The sequence below is a fragment of the Chroicocephalus ridibundus genome, chromosome 3 (genome assembly GCF_963924245.1).
Source record: "Chroicocephalus ridibundus chromosome 3, bChrRid1.1, whole genome shotgun sequence".
Lineage (NCBI taxonomy): Eukaryota > Metazoa > Chordata > Aves > Charadriiformes > Laridae > Chroicocephalus > Chroicocephalus ridibundus.
Genome location: NC_086286.1, coordinates 77,873,624 through 77,891,453, shown reverse-complemented (window position 1 = coordinate 77,891,453; position 17,830 = coordinate 77,873,624). Strand labels below are relative to the sequence as shown.

At 44.9% G+C, this 17,830-nt stretch overlaps 2 protein-coding genes across 2 annotated transcripts in view; one reads left to right on the top strand and one right to left on the bottom strand.

The window, feature by feature from the left end:
- Positions 1–1,451: 1,451 nt before the first annotated feature.
- On the top strand, positions 1,452–10,768 carry MFSD4B (major facilitator superfamily domain containing 4B). Its single transcript, XM_063329773.1, has 4 exons — positions 1,452–1,723; positions 1,809–1,977; positions 6,047–6,163; positions 9,507–10,768. The coding sequence occupies exons 1-4, from the start codon at positions 1,520–1,522 to the stop codon at positions 10,739–10,741; spliced, it is 1,725 nt and encodes a 574-aa protein (XP_063185843.1). The 5' UTR covers positions 1,452–1,519; the 3' UTR covers positions 10,742–10,768.
- A 4,104-nt stretch (positions 10,769–14,872) lies between these two features.
- REV3L (REV3 like, DNA directed polymerase zeta catalytic subunit) overlaps positions 14,873–17,830 on the bottom strand; it is a 123,512-nt gene continuing 120,554 nt past the window's right edge. Inside the window, exon 32 of the mRNA XM_063329770.1 lies at positions 14,873–16,008. Coding sequence (XP_063185840.1) covers positions 15,868–16,008 — 141 coding nt within the window. The 3' untranslated portion in view covers positions 14,873–15,867. The remainder of the gene's footprint in view (positions 16,009–17,830) is intronic.

Sequence of the window (17,830 nt, the reverse complement as noted above, 5' to 3'; positions counted from 1 at the left end):
TCAAATTAAAATTTGAAAAAGATATCCCAAACCTTTACAAGGGCCTGAGCACTGTTGCCATTTGTACACCCTCAAGGTACAAACCTCTTTGTAAGTATCTAAAACAAAAATGAGGAGCTTATGGAATGCATTTCAAATACTTTTGAACCTTTTTCAGGAAGCTATTTTTATACCAGCATTTATTATGAAAGCTAATTAACAAGGCAAAATCCTAACACCTAGAAAGGTGGTTTGACTTTGTACATGATTTTCAGAAAAGAAATACTGTTGTTTCATACTTGAAATCAGTTTATTTGGAATACTGTCTACTGCTGAGCCTACAAACAGAAGCTCAGCAGCAGGCTGCAGCTCTCTGATAGTGAGACTTTGCACTCCTTGCAAAGGTATTAACGTGGTTATGAACAATCTGATTTAAATTTTATCTTGCATGTTATTCATTGTAGCTAGATCATTATTTTTTTAATGTATACAACCGTTCCCTCAGGTTATCCTGGAACTGGAGCTGTATCTGCAACATGCTAACCTGTCCCAGGAAAAACAGGATTGGGTTGCTGCAATCTACATGCAGCGGCTGTTCTATTCTGGCATATATTTCTGTTCTGAATGCCTCGGAAAAAAGATAATTCCAAGTTGGCTTTGTTTTGTGAGTTGTTTATGAGGCTTAAAAATAACAAGTATGCTGAAAGTTAAAGCCTTTCTTACAGAGAGTAGCAGCTCCGTGCTGAGCTTCTTCTCTAATACTTCACTAAGGAAGTGAAGCACTTGGAACAGTTTGCGAGCTGCTCCTGGCACACAGTGGTAATTTATGTAAGCGTGTTTTAATACAAGCTAAGAGCAGACCCAACAACTTTGTGTGTCTTGGCAAGCTTCATACACAGGCAATGTAGAAGACAGAGACCTTTTATGCTAAGTTGTCTGAAAGATCCAGCACAGTTTGAGCTATGTGGGAAGGCAGGTGTTTAAAAAAAATAAATAAAAAATTCCCCACCACCTGCTTTGTCTCTTACCCTGTGGCTACAAGGCATATTACTTACAAAAGGGGACCCTAAATAACTAGAATTTTCTGCATCTGTTTAAAAAATTGATTACTGCAGCTTTGTTGAGTGAGGCCTGCGTCTAACCCCCTGTTTCTGGTTTCATAAGGCCCCATTTAATTAACTGGCGGCTCAGTATTATAATGAAAGTAGTTCTGGCACAGGACTGCAGCCGCTTGCAGTGCGCAGGCTCAGGTGTTAATTGCCCCAGTCATGCCAGTGTTACCCCCCCGGCCGGGGGCGGCAGGCGCTGGAAAACTGTCCAAAATACGGTAAAACCGGCGTGAGGGAGGCGGACCCGCCGCCATCTTGCGCGCGGGCCCGTCTCCGCGGCAACGGCCGCGGGCGGGGCCTCCGCCGGCGCGGAGCACGCCGGGAGCTGTAGTCCCGCTCCCTCCCCGCGCCGCCATGCGAGGGGGCGGGGCCGGCGGTCCCTGCGGGCCGCAGCGGCCGTTGGTGCCGGCGCCGCCGGGTCGCGAGGAGCCATGGCGGGCGCCGAGCGGAAGAAGCACGTCCGGTTCGCCCCACCGGGGGAGGCGGCGGCAGCGGGGCCGCGGCTCCCCGCCGCGCCGAGGGCGGAGGTGGCGGTGGTCGGCGGCGGTGGCGGCTGGCGATGCGGCCGGGGAGGGGAAGGAGCCGCGCTGAGGTGGAGCATCTCCGTGGCGCTGTGCGCGGCCTTCCTGGGGCTGGTGAGTGCGGGGAGCGGGCGGGGGGCTCGCTCCACCTGAGGCCCTGTCCCCTCACGGCCCGTCCTCCCTTGGCGATGCCTTGCAGGGGATGAGCATCGCGGTGCTGGGGCCCACCTTCCCCAACCTGGCCGCCAACGTCCACAAGAACGTCAGCGACATCTACTACATCTTCGTGGGCCGCTCCTTGGGCTACCTGGGCGGGTCGGTGCTCGGCGGGGTGCTCTTCGACTGGATGAACGCCCACCTCCTCCTCGGTGAGTGCCGGGCCGGGCCCACCCCGCCGCAGCTCCGGGCAGAGCCGGTCCTGAGGGAAATGGCTCCCTCGGAAACCGCCCGGGTCGGGTTTCCCTTGTCCCCGGCTGGCGCAGCCTGCCCGGGAGAGGGGGACATCGGGGGCCTGTGGCGCTGCTCCCCGTAAACCACAGCGCTTGCGCTGCCGCTCGCTGTTGCGGTACTCCGCTCTCTTCGTTTTCTGACACCGTGTGTGACCGGGCGTTACAGCGTTATTTCCAAGTGGTTGGGCTCGCTGGGAATATTAATAGTGGTGTCTGGTTTTGAACTGAGAAAACCTGTTTGAATTGACCAAAAGGTGCCTTTGGTTTGGACAAAAAAACTACAACTGGATATTTTTTTTTTTTTTCCTTTGTATCAAGTAATATGCTTAGTATAGATTGTGGAATCATGGAGTGGTTTGGGTTGGAAGGGACCTTAAAGACCATCTAGTTCCAACCCCCCTGCCATGGGCAGGGACACCTCCCACTAGACCAGGCTGCTCAAAGCCCCATCCAGCCTGGCCTTGAACACTGCCAGGGATGGGGCATCCACAACCTCCCTGGGCAACCTGTTCCAGTGCCTCACCACCCTCACAGGAAAGAATTTCTTCCTAATAGCTAAATCTCCCCTCTTTCATTTTAAAACCGGTACCCCTTGTTCTATTGCTACACTCCCTGGTACTGGAAGGCTGCTATAGGGTCTCCCTGGAGCCTTCTCTTCTCCAGGCTGAACCACCCCGACTCTCTCAGCCTGTCCTCATAGCAGAGGTGCTCCAGCCCTCTGATCATCTTCATGGCCCTCCTCTGGACTCGCTCCAACAGGTCCATGTCATCCTCTTGGAAGATACAGGCTTCTGTAATGTCTCCATATGAAACGCATAAACAAAACAGGGGAAACTTTGATTTGCACACAGCGGAAACCCCCAGCAGTCATGCTGAGGTACACTTCTATGGGCAGAGCTTCATAAAACCCTCCCCTTTCTTAAAGCTAAGCAGACATGATCATCTTCGTGTGCTGGACAAAAGTACTGAGAATTTGACTGGAGGGCCTTAATCAAATTAGAACTTATTTAAAGTGGAAAAACATTAAATACCATCTGATGGTGGAAACTTGCTGGTCAGTTGCAGCCTAGCTATGAAAATATTTAAACGCTATAGGAACCACAGTTTATGATCTTAACAGTTTTCTGGACACACAGAAACTCTTCTGTAGGAGCACAGGACTGGCTTCCCACCAGGAGAGCGGGGCTGCTTGGCCATCAGGTCGCCAAGAGCCATGCTCCGTCCAGAAATGAGGTGCTCCTTTCAGAGTCACGTTAGTGTGTCATTCAGGTAGATATTCTTGGAGCACACCTAAAATCGTGGAACCCCTGTCTTTTTTTCTTTCAAGTGCTGTAATGGCAGTATGTGCCTTCATGCTGTAAGTTAGAGACTAAAGGAGATACCGGGACTCGCTCTTTTCCTTCTCCTTCCCATGCTTTTACTCGGGGAGAATCAAACAGAGCTGTGCGTTCCCTGAGGACCGTGCTGTAATCACAGGGTCAGTTCAGAGCATATGAGAAGATCCATTTTCCAGTGCTAATGTTGGAACTAAGTCTCTCCTTATCCCTGTATGCCCATCTCGTGCTATCAGGAGCAGTCATGTCTGTCTGTCTGTCTCTTCTCTTCCCCCCGCCGCCCCCCCTTCTTGTCTTCATCTTCATGGTTCAGTTGTTTTTATTTGCTCTCATTCCAAGATGGCTTTATTTGGTCTCCTCCCCGTTCTTTATTCCTCTCCTCCAGAACACCTGCAAAGTGGGTTTCCTTTAGCTTCCTTGTACGTCTGACAAGGTCGGAGTTGTCTGTGTCTGACACTTGAGAGTTTACCTTCCACAATGGAATTAATGCAGCTGTGGAAGCAAGCGTTAACTTGAAATAGTTTAGTATTTGCTTCTTTTCCTGATGTATCAGACAAGATAGCTGGCTGTTAACAATGTTTGGAAAATGATTCATCTCCTAATCCTTTCCGATTTGGTCGTGCTTATGGCAAGAGCACAATTTGAACTACTGAATCTTCTCTCATTTCTATCATCTGAAGGCTGCCCGTAAGAGATTTTGGCTTGTGTACTTTTACCTCCCATCTTTCAACTGCTGAAACCCTGCTACTGTATGGAGAAAAAATTGAAGAGAGAATCTGTCTTTGTGAGGGGAGCTTTTAAGTACCAATCTTTAGGTGAAGAGCTGAAGTGGACAACTGAGGACTTGCTGAGAAGTTACTTTTCAGCTTTGCATGGGGCATCTGAGAAGCTGGACTTAATACACCCCATTTTTAGCTTTTTCTCTATGTGGCTCAGCATGGTAGCCTTCAAAAATGTTTTGAGGCATGTATTCCAAGTATCTTGCTAGGGCTCTAGCGTTCTGGGTAGTTATTTTTTCTGTTGTTGTTGTTGGTTTTGTTTGGAATTAAGCAAAGTTCTTAATTCCATCATTCCCCATTGATCTTTAAGTATCTGCCCCACCTATGATCAAGCATTGATTTGAAAAATAATAGAGACGTCTGATCTGGTACAAGCTTTCTAAAAACCTAAATACTGTATATTCAAGATACTAATTGCAGGTTATTTTATTATGAAGGTGATTATAAGCATAGAATTTAAATGCTGAACTTCCTCCCAAATTGTATTAAAAATAATTTCTATCTGTTAAAAAAGATTTTTTTTTTAAATGGCACGTTGTAGTTAATAATAGCAAAAGTAATGCAGTTAATTAATTGCTGCTAAATTTATGACGACAAGTTTTGTAGTTCTGTCTCTTAAAATTCCAGAAGTCCCTTGGAATACATCCCTCATGTGCGAACAGCATATAAATGAAAGTCATCATTTTTACATGGAGGTTGCTTGTTGGCCAAGGTGCAGTTGCTTTATAGGATTTTAAGAGTTTAGTGATTTGGGTTCTCCTAAACTGGAGCCAAATTTAATGCTCTGTAGTTCTCAGAGGGAAAACTTCATACTGTTCAAAAACACGTTTTACTTCTTTCGTGGCTGTCCTGGTTTGAGTGACCCAGGACTAATTTCTCTTCTAATGCCTGGGAAAACTGCACTTTTAGAAGACTCTGGTGTCTGAATTTGTGAAAATATTTACTTCATAGCCAGCTATGGTATGCGGGTTTCAAGGTCTCCATGTTTTTGAGCTCGCCAGGTACAGGAACAAGGAGGAGCGAGACCCGGGCACTTGACCCAAGCTGGCCAACAGGATTATTTCATATCATGAACGTCACGTTCAATATAAATTAGAAATTTTGCTGAGAAGTTTTCTCTCTTCCTTGATGTCTGCGATCCTGAGAACTTCTTGCCCCAGCACCAGACCCCTGAGCCCCTCCCTTCCTCCCAAAGCCACAGCACTCGCAGTGTCCGACATTTGCTGTCCACTGCTGGGAGTGTACAGCTTCTGCTGGTAGAATTGGCCGAGTATAATCCTTTATATTGATATTGGGACCAATATTGGTTCTTTAGTGTTATTAATGTTAATTATCTAGTCTTATTCTATTCAATCTGTTTCTATTTCAACCCTCCGGTTCCCTTGTTTTTTCCTGATTCCCCTTCCCGGGTGGGGAGGGGTCATCACGTGACAGAATAATTGTCTAAGACAATGGATTTCTCTGGGTTTCTCAAACCATAACAGTGGCAAAGTAACGCTTCTAGGCCAGAAGTTTGCAGGAGATACTGACGTAACCCTTCTAAATCACAAGTTTGTAGAAGACGACTTCTTTGTGTTCTAGCAGCAGACGCTACTCCCTTTGCAAACAAAGCTTTAGCAAAACAGGTTTTTCATGTAGTGTTTATATTCTGATGAAGTTCCTTTTTTTCCAAGTAAAAAATTACTCTGTTGAACTTTCTAGCTGTTTCTGCTAATCGTGACTTGAGGTAATTAGGTTACATCACCTATTAGGATTGTCAGTAACTGTAATAATGATTAATGTATTTGTATTTCTTGGTCTTCTGTGTGTTTTGTAGTTTAAATGGAAACTGGAGTATCTGGGTTTTTTGTTTGTTTTGTTTTTTAACTTTTCCAGGATTATCCATGTTTGGAACAACAGTTGGTCTTTATGGGATACCCTGGTGTGAGAAATCCCTGCTGTTGACTGTCTTAATGTCAGTTATTGGAGCTTCCATGGGAATTCTAGACACAGGTAAGGCACCACATGGTCCGATAGTTCCTTCACCGAACTAATTGGAAACTTGAAGCTCACCAAAACCGATGCTGATATTTCATATGACGCATCTTGAATTCAAAGAGGGGAGCTATTTTACCTGGCCAGGATTCTTGGATTATTCTGTATCTTCCAGTGTTTGTGTCTCTGTAACGGGCCTTTCTTAAGGAGCTTGGGGAGCTGCATGTCTCGTGCTTCCTGGAGAAGATCAACACGCGTTTCAGTGGGCAATTACAGGCGTAAAGGAAGTGTCACGTGTTCTTTAGACAGTGTTTTCTTTAAATTGCTCATCTACAGGAAGCTAGTGGGGTTACTGTTCGTTAGTGCCAGCTGGAACTGAGTTAGTGCTGAGCGAGCCCTGGTGTTTGAGAGAGAGATCCTCGGAGTTGCCGTGTTGGAGAGCTGGACACCTAAACCTGGCCAGGTCTCACGAATGAGTGATTTTGGATCCTACACAACTTTGAGGTAGCAGCAATTTAAGATTTATTAACACTATTACGGTAAATCACAGGGTTAGTTTGTATGATATTTAACAACATTAACAGAGTGATTTAACAAAATCTGGTATAATCAGCGCAGTGACTTAATTAGAGATTCAAGAATGGCAAGGTTCACTTGAGACTTAGGACAGCGTTTCCTAAATCAAATCACACACACAGACAGATACAGAGGTTAACCTATGGTTAGAAAATAAAAGATTTTTCTCTTTTTGCAAATAATAGTAAATTATTGGTTCCAAATGGTCTTTGAACCTCAAGAAATCTAATTGTAGTGAATTACTCGCTCTTTTCCTTTGTCGGCGTTTAGCAGCAGATGATCTTTGAGCCCTTCTCCTTCATTGGCATCTATCAGCAGATGATCTTTGAACCTCGCAATATCTACCCCGAGAGGGGTCCCAGCTCAGGGGGAGATCCTGGGTCACAGCTTCTGTGATCCCAGAGAGCTCAAAGGGTCTCACTTAGGATCGTCGTTTGTAGGATCGTGAGATGATTGACTTTGGCCAGTGTTTTTCCATTTTTGGTCACAATTCTTGTCAGGTGATTCTGGTACCTTCCAGATCAGGGTATGATCCAGGCAGCAGGAGTTTCAGGTACAGTTAGGGAGTGCCAGATCATCCCAACTCACTGTACTTGTAACCAAGACACGAAGAACACAATGTTGGCTTGCCTTGACATCACAACGTGGCCCAGGGGGGCTGCATCACCACACCAGGTTTGGGGAGTCACAGCAGACATTTACTGCCGCAGCTCACTTACAGAGCCATGTCATCCATCTCCCTGAATTAAGGAATATTTGCTGCCTTTGGGCAGCCTCGCTTAGGTGTTTGGGAATACAAATTTATTCTGTGCCCCAAATTGTAAGTCTGTGGCGTGTGCATACTGCAGACGGCCTGGAAAAAACCCACCTTTGCTGGAAACCTGTTGAAAACCAATTTCTTAGTAGAGGCACCCTATTGGATGAAGATGTACTGGTGAAGTTTGTAGAGCAAATGTTGACAGGTGTGGTTGGAAAGGTCAGTTATACCGAAGGTGTAAAAAAAGAAATTCCCACAGAAATGAGTTCATTTGGCATGGCTTAGAAAGGAGGAGTTGGTGATGGCTGGCTGTAGCGGGCAGTTTGGATCAGGAGGCAAGGCCGCGGCAAGAGACCTAAGCACGCTTAGAGCTGACTGGGTAACGCTGCATCCTGGCAGATGGGGACCAGGAAACAACCAAGAATATGTCAGCGGTGGAGTGTTCTGCTGGAGTGTGGGAGATGAAGCTGCAACAGGCAGCCACTCGCCTGGCACCTCTCCAGTGACGTGCCAGCAGCGTGCGGACTTCCTTGGCGTACTGAGGGAGCCTGTGGTTCCTTATTAGGCAGCAAGGTACCACTGGATCCAGTTGACCAGCTTCTGGGCAGGCTTGTTTCTGAGTAAGGGCTGGCTAATGAATTAGCCTAGTTACCCAAACAGCGCTGGAAGCATCCCCAGCCAGGGCTGGTTTCAGTGGCTTGGCTCGTGGACAACACAGAGGAGTGATGGCTGCACATGGGAAACATCAGCCCTAATCCTGCGCAGCTGGAGGGAGCTCTGTTAACGCTGGAGCGAGCGTGATACAGGATCCAGTAGTGAAAACGGTGGTTTTGCACGGCACAGGTTATGCTAAATAACCTGAGTGCAGAGGTGTATTTGTTGCCTCTGGTAGGATCATTATGCATAGCACTTGGCTTAAAAATTCTTCATATGGGAAAGTCCTGTTGGCTTATTGTGAGAGTGGCTTCGGTGGGTAGGTGTGCTGCTGCTAGGACAGCAGACCTTTGAGGCGGGGAGACTTCCCAGCAGGAGAAACTAAGAGCGAGGCAGCAGATGACAGAGTGTAACTGAATGAATTTGGAAGTGTTAGTGCTGCGTGACAAGGGTTGCTCTACTATAGCACAAGAATTTACTGTTCTTATTTTCCTGCATTCTTCTCGGGCACTACTTAAAAATGGCTCTCTGAGATCTTATTTTCTAGCATTATTTCTGATCTGAGGGTGTTGTCGTTTATTGTAAACCTTTTTTATTGTAAACCTTTTTATTGTATTATTGTAAACCTTTCCTTTTCTGGAAAGTCATTTGAATGCAGCTGGTTAGTCCCAGCCCATGAGAAGCAAGCGATTCTTGATGTTTCCTGGGATGTTGGTTTAATGAGGCCTCTGATTTTTAGCGTTGTGCATTGTAGCTTTTAAAACTCACAGAAACGAGAAGCAATTAAATTTGCTCTTTTGAAAAAAGGCTGAAAAATGCTGCAAATTGCCAAGTAGGGTAATTAAGCACAGGCATTGTGGCTGGATTAAGCCAGTGTGTGGCTCTTCATTTTGACTGCTGTGAATACCCTCGTAACGCTCAACTAATCACGTGGGTTTAAGGTGCTTACAGACAGAATTTCAGTTAAGGACAATTTTGCACATTTTATTTGCTAAACCTGATATTACTGCAAATTGAATTAATAATACAGGTTGCGGTTTGGTTTGTTTTGTCCTTTTTTTTTTTTCTTTACTCAATCATAGAATCATAGAATCTTCGTGGTTGGAAAGGACCTTTGAGATCATCGAGTCCAACCAAACAACCTACAATCTCTGCCACTAGAGCATGCCCTGAAGCGCCAAATCTAGACGTTTCTTAAACACCTCTAGGGATGGTGACTCAACCACCTCCCTGGGCAGGCTGTTCCAGTGCCTGACCGCTCTTTCAGTAAAGTAATTCCTCCTAATATCTGATCTAAACCTCCCCTGCCGCAGCTTCAGACCAATATCTGGTTTCAGACTGAAATGACTGAATCCTCCTCTCTCCGACCCGCAGGTGGTAACGTGCTGGCACTGAACACCTGGGGAGCAGAGGCTGGGCCACACATGCAGGCCTTACACTTCAGTTTTGCCGTGGGTGCGTTCGTGGCTCCGATCCTGGCTAAAATGGCCTTGGGAGGCTCCGAATCTCAAGACCTTCCAGCAGCCGAACACACAAACCAGTCTGTGTGGAGGTCTGTGCCGACAGCATCAGCTGCGTCAGCGCTGAAACACCATCTTGGTGCAGATTTTTTGTGGTCCTATGTTGTCATAGGGACCTATCTTCTGTTCGTGTCTTTCTTCTTTTTTATTTTGTATTCAAAGGGCAGCTCAGCTCGAGACAAATCCAAGGCTTCTTCGCAGAAAGGCACGTTTGCCAAATACCACTATGCCCTTATCATTCTCCTCTTCATCTTCTTCCTCTTCTACGTGGGGGCAGAGGTGACGTACGGCTCTTACATATTTACTTATGCAAAGGTCTTTGCTGAGATGAAAGAAAATGAAGCAGCCGCTTTGAATTCTGTCTTCTGGGGGGCGTTTGCCGCTTGCAGAGGAGTGGCGATATTCTGCGCTGCTTGCTTGTACCCTGGCACCATGATCCTGCTGAGCATCGTTGGCTCTGCCGTCTCCTCTTCGTGCTTGGCCTTCTTCGCGAGGTACCCAGCCTCCCTGTGGGTTGGAACCGCCGTGTACGGAGCCTCCATGGCCACCATCTTTCCCAGCGGCATTTCCTGGATAGAGCAGTACACGGTCGTGCAAGGGAAATCGGCTTCTCTCTTTGTGATCGGCGCCGCGCTGGGGGAGATGTGCATTCCTGCCGCCGTGGGGTATCTTCAAGGGAGGTTTCACCATGTCCCCGTGGTTATGTACACCGCCTTGGCGACTTCCGCGATGACATTTGTACTCTTCCCTCTGATGTACAAATTGGCCAACTCTCCCGGTGAGAGCAACTTGAAAGAAATGAGTGAGAGCGAGGACAGGAAAGCTTTGTTGTCAAATTCGGGGCTTAATGAGGATGAAGAGGATGAGGAGGATGCAGGAGAGTGGAACGAAGCAGACTTTGAGGTAATAGAAATGAATGACACGCTGAGAAACTCTGTGATAGAGACCTCCCGTAAGATCCCAGGGGACTCTGCAGCCACAGTCTCTCTCCAGCAACATCTGGACGATGTATTGCGTGATTCTCCAGCGGTTGCCGGTGGCTCCCCTGGGAGAAAAAACGTGAATGTTGACCGGGAGAAGAATGATTAAAGTAAAAACTGACTTTTTTTTTTTTTTTTTTAAAAAAAAGGGAAATGCAATTGAATTGCAGCTGGTTCTTGTAAAGCGGTTCAAGAATCCTTTTATAACGGCGCCGAGCTCAGTGCGTTTGTTTCTGTTTGTCTGGCCCTTTCTTCTCTTTCATTTTCAGTCTGCCGCGATGTGTCTCGGAGCGGGAGAGTCCACCGTGACGTGAACGGGGTAATGTGGTGAGACGTATAGACTATAACGAAAATGTTAAAAGAGATGTTTTCTAATTGTGAGGCATGCATTTAAGTAATATATGCTGTAATAAGAACTAATTACAAAAGAAGGGGACTGCTCAGACCACTCAGTTTTTTGGGGGTGGGCGGAAGGTGCAGTTCCAAGGTGCTTGGTCACAAAATATCTGCACGAGAGAGGAGAGACATCTCTTATCTGTGATGCTGAGCTTCCTTATCTATCTCGTGCAGGAAGAGTGTTGCTACTGTGTTGAAAGTTTGTGTGACGTAAACTGGGGAATCAAGTCAAATGTGAGGTGCTGTCCCGTGGCTCTAACTCAGTTAGCCTATTGGCAAACCATAGAATTTCCTGGTTCTGTCACTAAGATGAGAAAAAAGTTAAAAATTAATTTTTAGGAGTGGACCCATGCCTTTGGGTCATTTAAAAGTGGAGTATGGGAAGGGGGACAAAATGGGTCGTCTTAATCTGCTGTAATGCTTAATTCTGATTTGCGAGTTGAACAGCGGTGACAAATCTGAATAGGCTAAAGTGCTTGTGATTGTACTTGGGATTTTAATTACTGCACTACCACTGAAATCAAGACATGTATGAAGAAGATAGATAAAAGTATATATATCAAGAGATTACTTAATATATGGTATTGACATAGGGCTGTGGTATTTTTAAGCCAGTTGTTTAAATTAATTAAGGTTGTAACAACTTTTCTGGCTTCCTGTGATGAGGCTTTCACACAGTGAAAGTGTTAAGATGAAAATTAGAAAACGAGAGGGAATTACTGATGAGAGAGTCCTTTCCAGGTCATCCTGCACCATCACTTGCCCCTGGCCTGCTGGATTGGTGCCGTTTGGGTTTGGTGTCTTGGGGCGAGGGCTTCCAGGCAGGCTCTTCCTGGCGGAGCGGCCGTGGTTTGTATTTGCAGGGCCGCTGCTGCTGCGCAGCAAGAGCTGGGAAGGAGGAGTCCTGCCAGCGAGCCCTCCCCAGGGCCAGCAAAAAAAAGCAGCGGCTCATGGCAAAAATCTGACTCTGAAACAGCGGTTGTGCAATTACTTGTCTACTTGACACTCCAAATTTGTAGCTTAGGTATTTTTTTTAAGGCTGTGCGATAAGAATGTGCTCATATTTTGGTATTTTTTTTACTTTGCACTGTTAGGAGTATTTTTCTCGCTAAGAAGTTTAATTTACTGACAAAAGCGCTCTAGATGTAGCTTAGCACAGGCCCTTCCACGGTCAGTGTATTTTCAGGTCTGTTTTTGTTCCCTCTTGTCCTCTGAGTGTGCAGCGTCGCGGCCTTTTCCTTTCTTCTGCAACATTAGTAAGAAGCTGGAATCAACTTCTAGTGAAAATGCTTAATTTTTTTTGCATCTTGCCATGTTGAAGGGCCTCCCTCTCGCTCTGCTGTTGGCATTTAAATGCCATTGTGGTTTTTTTTTTGCCCAATTCTTTCTCTTTTTTTTTTCTGCATGTACACATCATGGCATCTTTGCCAATGCAATGCATGAACCTGCACTTTAAAACGCGGACTTGATTCACTTGCTCCACGAGGGTTCTCGTCTTTGCTTTAAGTACTGGTAAATGCTTTTAAATATCAGGCCAAGTCCTGGTCTCTGGCACACATGACAGCATTTGGGCAACAACAGGAGTCGGGCTGTAGGGGCCCGTGTGTTTAGTTCCACAGGATAAGGAGTGAAGCGGTGCGGCAGAGGTGGTGACTTGTGAGCGCAGAGTAACCCTGCATTTCTCCAGCTTTCCTTTGCCCCTTTTTCCTCCTGCGGGCCACAGTAAGGGCTTTGCGTGTGTGGAGAGCAGGGGGTGTCAGCCCACGGTAAGGACGAAATGGGGGGTGATAACTGCTGCTGCCCCGTTTTTGTGGGATTCCCCCCTTCCCCCAGGGAGGTCTCAGGTTTCCTTTGGCAGAAGCTGGGTTTGGCGCAGGACAAACAGGAGCAGAGAGGGAACCGGGTCTGTGGCAGCTCCCCGCTGTCGCTGCAAGGCAGAGGCTTGACCTGAATTGGCAGCCACGTAAGAAAAGTTTGCCCCTACCTGAGATCATGTTGCCAGAAGAAAATGGCAACCTGGAAGCTTTTAAGTAACTCCCCCAATTCATACGCTAATTTTTGGAATGAAATTCCAAATTGGAATGTCCTGCACATAAGATTGTTCTCAGGGATAATTTACACACCTTGCATAATCAAGTACTTAGACAAACCCAGAAAATGAAATAACAGCCACATTGGGAAATACACTGTAACCGCGTTAAACCTTATCTACTTATTGCTTATATATGTGCAATTCTCTGTGTTTCTGACTAACGTGTTCCCAACGAATGTAAAAATACTGTGCAAAACAAAGACTATTGTTATTTTAACTGGCTGCATTAATTGCTGCACAAGTCCCGTGAATTCATCCCCATTTCCCCCCTTGAAAGCAGGAGGCCTGCGCAGCAGGAATGGAGCCACAGCCTGGAACCCCAAGGTAAGAGCAGCTTTTTGCCAGAAGTAAAGGCTCCAAAAAGCGATGTCAGGAAGACAGAGTGGACCTCGCACAATTAGCTCAAATAGTACCGTGTAGAATCACAGCGGATTGATCTGCGGAGGCCTTTGGCTGGACGACATCTAACTATTGAGTCATCTCAGTGAGCTCTTGGAGCCTTCGCTGTCTCAATTCTGGCCTCAAACTTGAAATGCCATACGCTTACACAACTTGTTCTCCTAAAAGCATGCTTTTAGTAGCAGGGGCTGCCCTTTAATGAAAATGAAATGTTTAAAGCAATTAATTTAAGATTAAAACAGATCGAGGACATATTGCCAGCGACGTGTCCAGCTCACAGCAGTTCTGCGCATCCTTGGTGTTGAAGGCTGTAGCTTTCCTAGTTCTTGGATTTTGGTGTTCCTCAAGGCTTGTTTTTAGACAATGAATGCCAGTTGTCAACGTGTAAATTTCTTTCCGAAGTAAATCGCTTCCTGACCTATACAGTTAAAGTGAGGATCTATTTACAGTGCCTTTTAAGTTGCAGATCCTCCAGAAAGCTTAAACACTTAAACTTCCATGTTGTGGGTTGAAATGACTTGAAGTAAAGTGTATTACTTTACCATGGCCTTGCTTACGCTAGAAAAGTCATCTCTCTCTTGAGGACAAGAGCTGCGGTCCATGGATTAGATACCTGAAGTTACTGAGAATCCTATTTCTGTCCCTAAAAAGAGGAATGGGTTGAAGATGAGCACTTGCCCATTTACTGCGGCGTTAAATGTAGCCTCTTGCAGTTGATCATCATTATTTAATATTTTTATTTATCCCTGAAGCAGTGCCAAATGCTGGCTTGTAGCGCAAGGACTCCCACCTTCCTCCTGGCATTTGCACCCTGATGGCGAACACGAGCAATGCTTTAGAATGCAAGAGTAGGCAGAGTTTTGTGCCTTGATGGGTTGTTTATTTTTTAGTTACTTTGCATAAAAGTGCATCGCAATCTGTGGATGTTCTGTTATATATTTAATAGTTTTTATTCTGCTTGGTGTGGGTTTACATTGTACTGTATAATGTGAAATTTAATAGACTGACTTGTATCTTGAATGTAATAAATTCTTAACTGGAGAAGGCACTCAGGTTCCTTGATGTAAAATAAAATTTTGTTCTATTTTTCAAAGCTACTCTGGACTTCTAAATTTAAAACTTACTCTCATTTTGGCTAATGGAAAACTGTAACCGTTTCTCTTCTGGTTTGGGGAAGGCCTCCAAGAATTGATACCAGGGTTTTAGATCCCAGAGCTTAAGCTGGAAACTCCTTTGAGCGGTCGTGTTTACGTACTAGTTGTGTGCCAAACGAGGGAAGCAAAGGTGGCTGCAGGTGAGGGTAAATATAAAAGAAACATAAAATTTTTACCATATCATTTTATTCAACTTTAATATGGTTTCCATTATTAACTTCTAAAACAAAATGATTTCCAGTTTAGAAAACAATGCACTGACCACATAATTCCTTTTCCATTTTATACAGTTATACAAATATTCTAAATACACATTTTGTCAAGATGGTGGCAAATAAGATTTAACTGTACAGTACATAAGGAAAGAAAATATTTTAAGCATATTTAGAAGCAATAGAAATGTCTATACAAAACAAGCAAAAATGGAATAAAATTTTATATTTAAAGTATTGCAACAGTCCCACAGGTTTGTAACAAAAATGTCTTTGCACAGTTCCTCACAATGCCCCATTAATAGCTAAAGCAAGACAGCAATTTTTAGAAAATAATGTTTCAAAATGCTACACATGATACTACTGCTTGCACAGTCTGATCAAAATAACAATCTACTTGGAATCAAGCAAAACTTAGGAGGAGATATACCAACCAACTTTAAAATTATCTGTATAAAAGTCATTGCACATTATTTTACTCAGTTGTTTGAAAAGTAAAAAAGTGTATTTACAAAATATTTCGCAGACAAAATTATAAAGTGAATGGATAATATATAAGTAACACGTCTTGATACTGACAGTTCAAGAACACACACGAATGGTTTTATCGTTTCAAGAGGTTTTCAGTGCTCCTTCCTCCAGGAAGTAAACTTGACTTCTACTTTGCAATGGATTTACAAGATGTTACACGTAGCTATTTCAACATCAGCATTATAAAACAGTATGTTAGAAACATGAAAGAAAGAAGAAATTTGTACATCTTAAAAAGTGAGCTATTCATAGGTCAACAAATGTATTTTGTTTTTCTTTAAATTTAGTTAGGATAAGCGTTCGTTATTCTTCAGATAATAAACCCAACAGTTAAAATGGAAATCCTGGACTAGATGAGAATTGAAAAAGCACCATGCACAATAGTCTTAGTGTGGTAAACACTGAAAAAAAAAAATAAAAATAGCACCTGGAATCCTGTAACACTGATCATTTAAAACTGGTCAAGTAGCTGGCGAAGATACGGTGCCTTTGACAGTTCTCTGCTTACTCTGGAGAGCTTGAAAAGGACTGGGCAGTTGAGGGAGACGCACTGGATCTGTCGATCAAAGCAGCCTGTACAGTTCTTGCATATCTAGATTTCATACAAAAAAAAAAACCAAACCAGATTATTTTAAATTTAACACAAGGAAGGCATAAATCACTTGGGACTACTAAGTCCCCAGCCCCGAGGCAGCCAGCGCCAAGCTTTTCCCAAATGCTCCGTTCTCTGGTGCTGCCGCTCCGGCCGCTCGCTGCCAGGCTGCCCCTTCTCCTGCGGGTGCCTGGCCAGCAGCGTCGCCGCTGCCAACCGGGCAGAGATCAACAGCTTCACGTACAGCTTGGGGCTCGATCCTGCTAGTTAAGTTCTACTGGTATGTGGTGCCACTTGGAAAAAATTAGGTGAGTAAGTTGAGTGGATTGAAGTGGGGCAGTGTGTCATATTCATGATAAACTTGCCCTAAGTTTCCTAGTGAAAAAAAGACAAAACTGTTATCTGCACTTATTCTCTATGCAGGAAAGGGACTTAATTAACCACTCCTGTTTCAAGATAAGCTTCAATTAAGAGTTTTACTTTCCAAGTCAGAGTTGATCAATCCCAAGACAGAAACACGCAGGCAGGCAGGGTCCACTGCTCTCCTCCTTCAGGGAACTGCTCCTTAATGCAGTTACTGCTGCTTGGAAGTACTTGGAGCATGAGACACCTGATGGAACGAAATAGCAGCAGGCACAGTTTTTCCCAAAGGAAAACTAAAGGCCCCTGCTTTGCTCTTTTATTTTTAATCCAACGGCTTTTCCAAAAACTCAGAAATTTGCTTCCAACCACACTTGTGTTTTGTACCATCAAAACGCAACACAATGTTATCCTACCGTTTGCATAGTCTGAACAACAAATCAAAATGATATCCGTTGCTTTTTAAATTAGTTCTTTTCCTTCTTTCCGTGTTAAAATTATCTGGGCAGCAGTGACCCTCGCAGCCAGACCTGTATCGGCACCGAATCCCTGCAGACCCAAAACTCAAACTGATGAGTTTTGAGACGGAGAGGGGCAGCCCCTCTCGGCCAAGTCCCCCACGCGGCAGCTCAGAGGGTACCAGTTCTCTGACCTGCAACCGTGACCAAAAGGAACAGGATTTAAACGGTTTGTTCCGGGTTTGTAACCTCTAAAAGAACCTGAGAAATAAGTCTACTCTCGTTCTTTTGAAGGAGGCTGTGGCTGGGTTGAACGCAAGGGACCAAACTAAGTGGTACTTGAGACACTGAACAACAAAGTTCTGCTCGTGTAGAGAGGACAAGTCTACGGCCTGAATCTATGGCAGGTAATTTTTAAGTGCGTTTTAAAATAATGTACGATTCAGTGTTATATCAGTTTTCTGCTGGCTCTGGCATGCTTGTAATCTTGGAGGGCCAAGAATTAAAGCTGTGAAGGATATATATACATCTTCGTGTTAAAGTAAGACAGATGCTTTTAAAGAGAGGTTGCCTCATCGAGCACTGACGAGAAGGGGATCCCAGGCCTTCCTGGCCTGGTGCAGGGACAAGAGAACGGTCTCATCAAACCCACTCATCCCCCCCTGGGGCTGCACCGATCTGCCAAGTTCTGATTTATTCCAGAACAAAAGCAATGTAAAAGGTTCAGAGTATCACGGGAAAACTGCAGAACACGCCTCACCTTCCTTTACTGCCATTTCCAATGCAGATCAGAGCAAATATTACAAAATACAGCAAGAAATAGAAGTCCACACCTTACTAATGCAAAATCTATGAATAGTGAATTATAATGGTTTTCTAGCAACAGAGCCCCACGGGAGCCTATCAAATCAATGCCGAGACTACAGGAACATTTATATCCCTGCAATTCAGACAAGTCTTTAAAATGATTCACATGCTAGTGCTAAAAATAAATTTTAACAAAA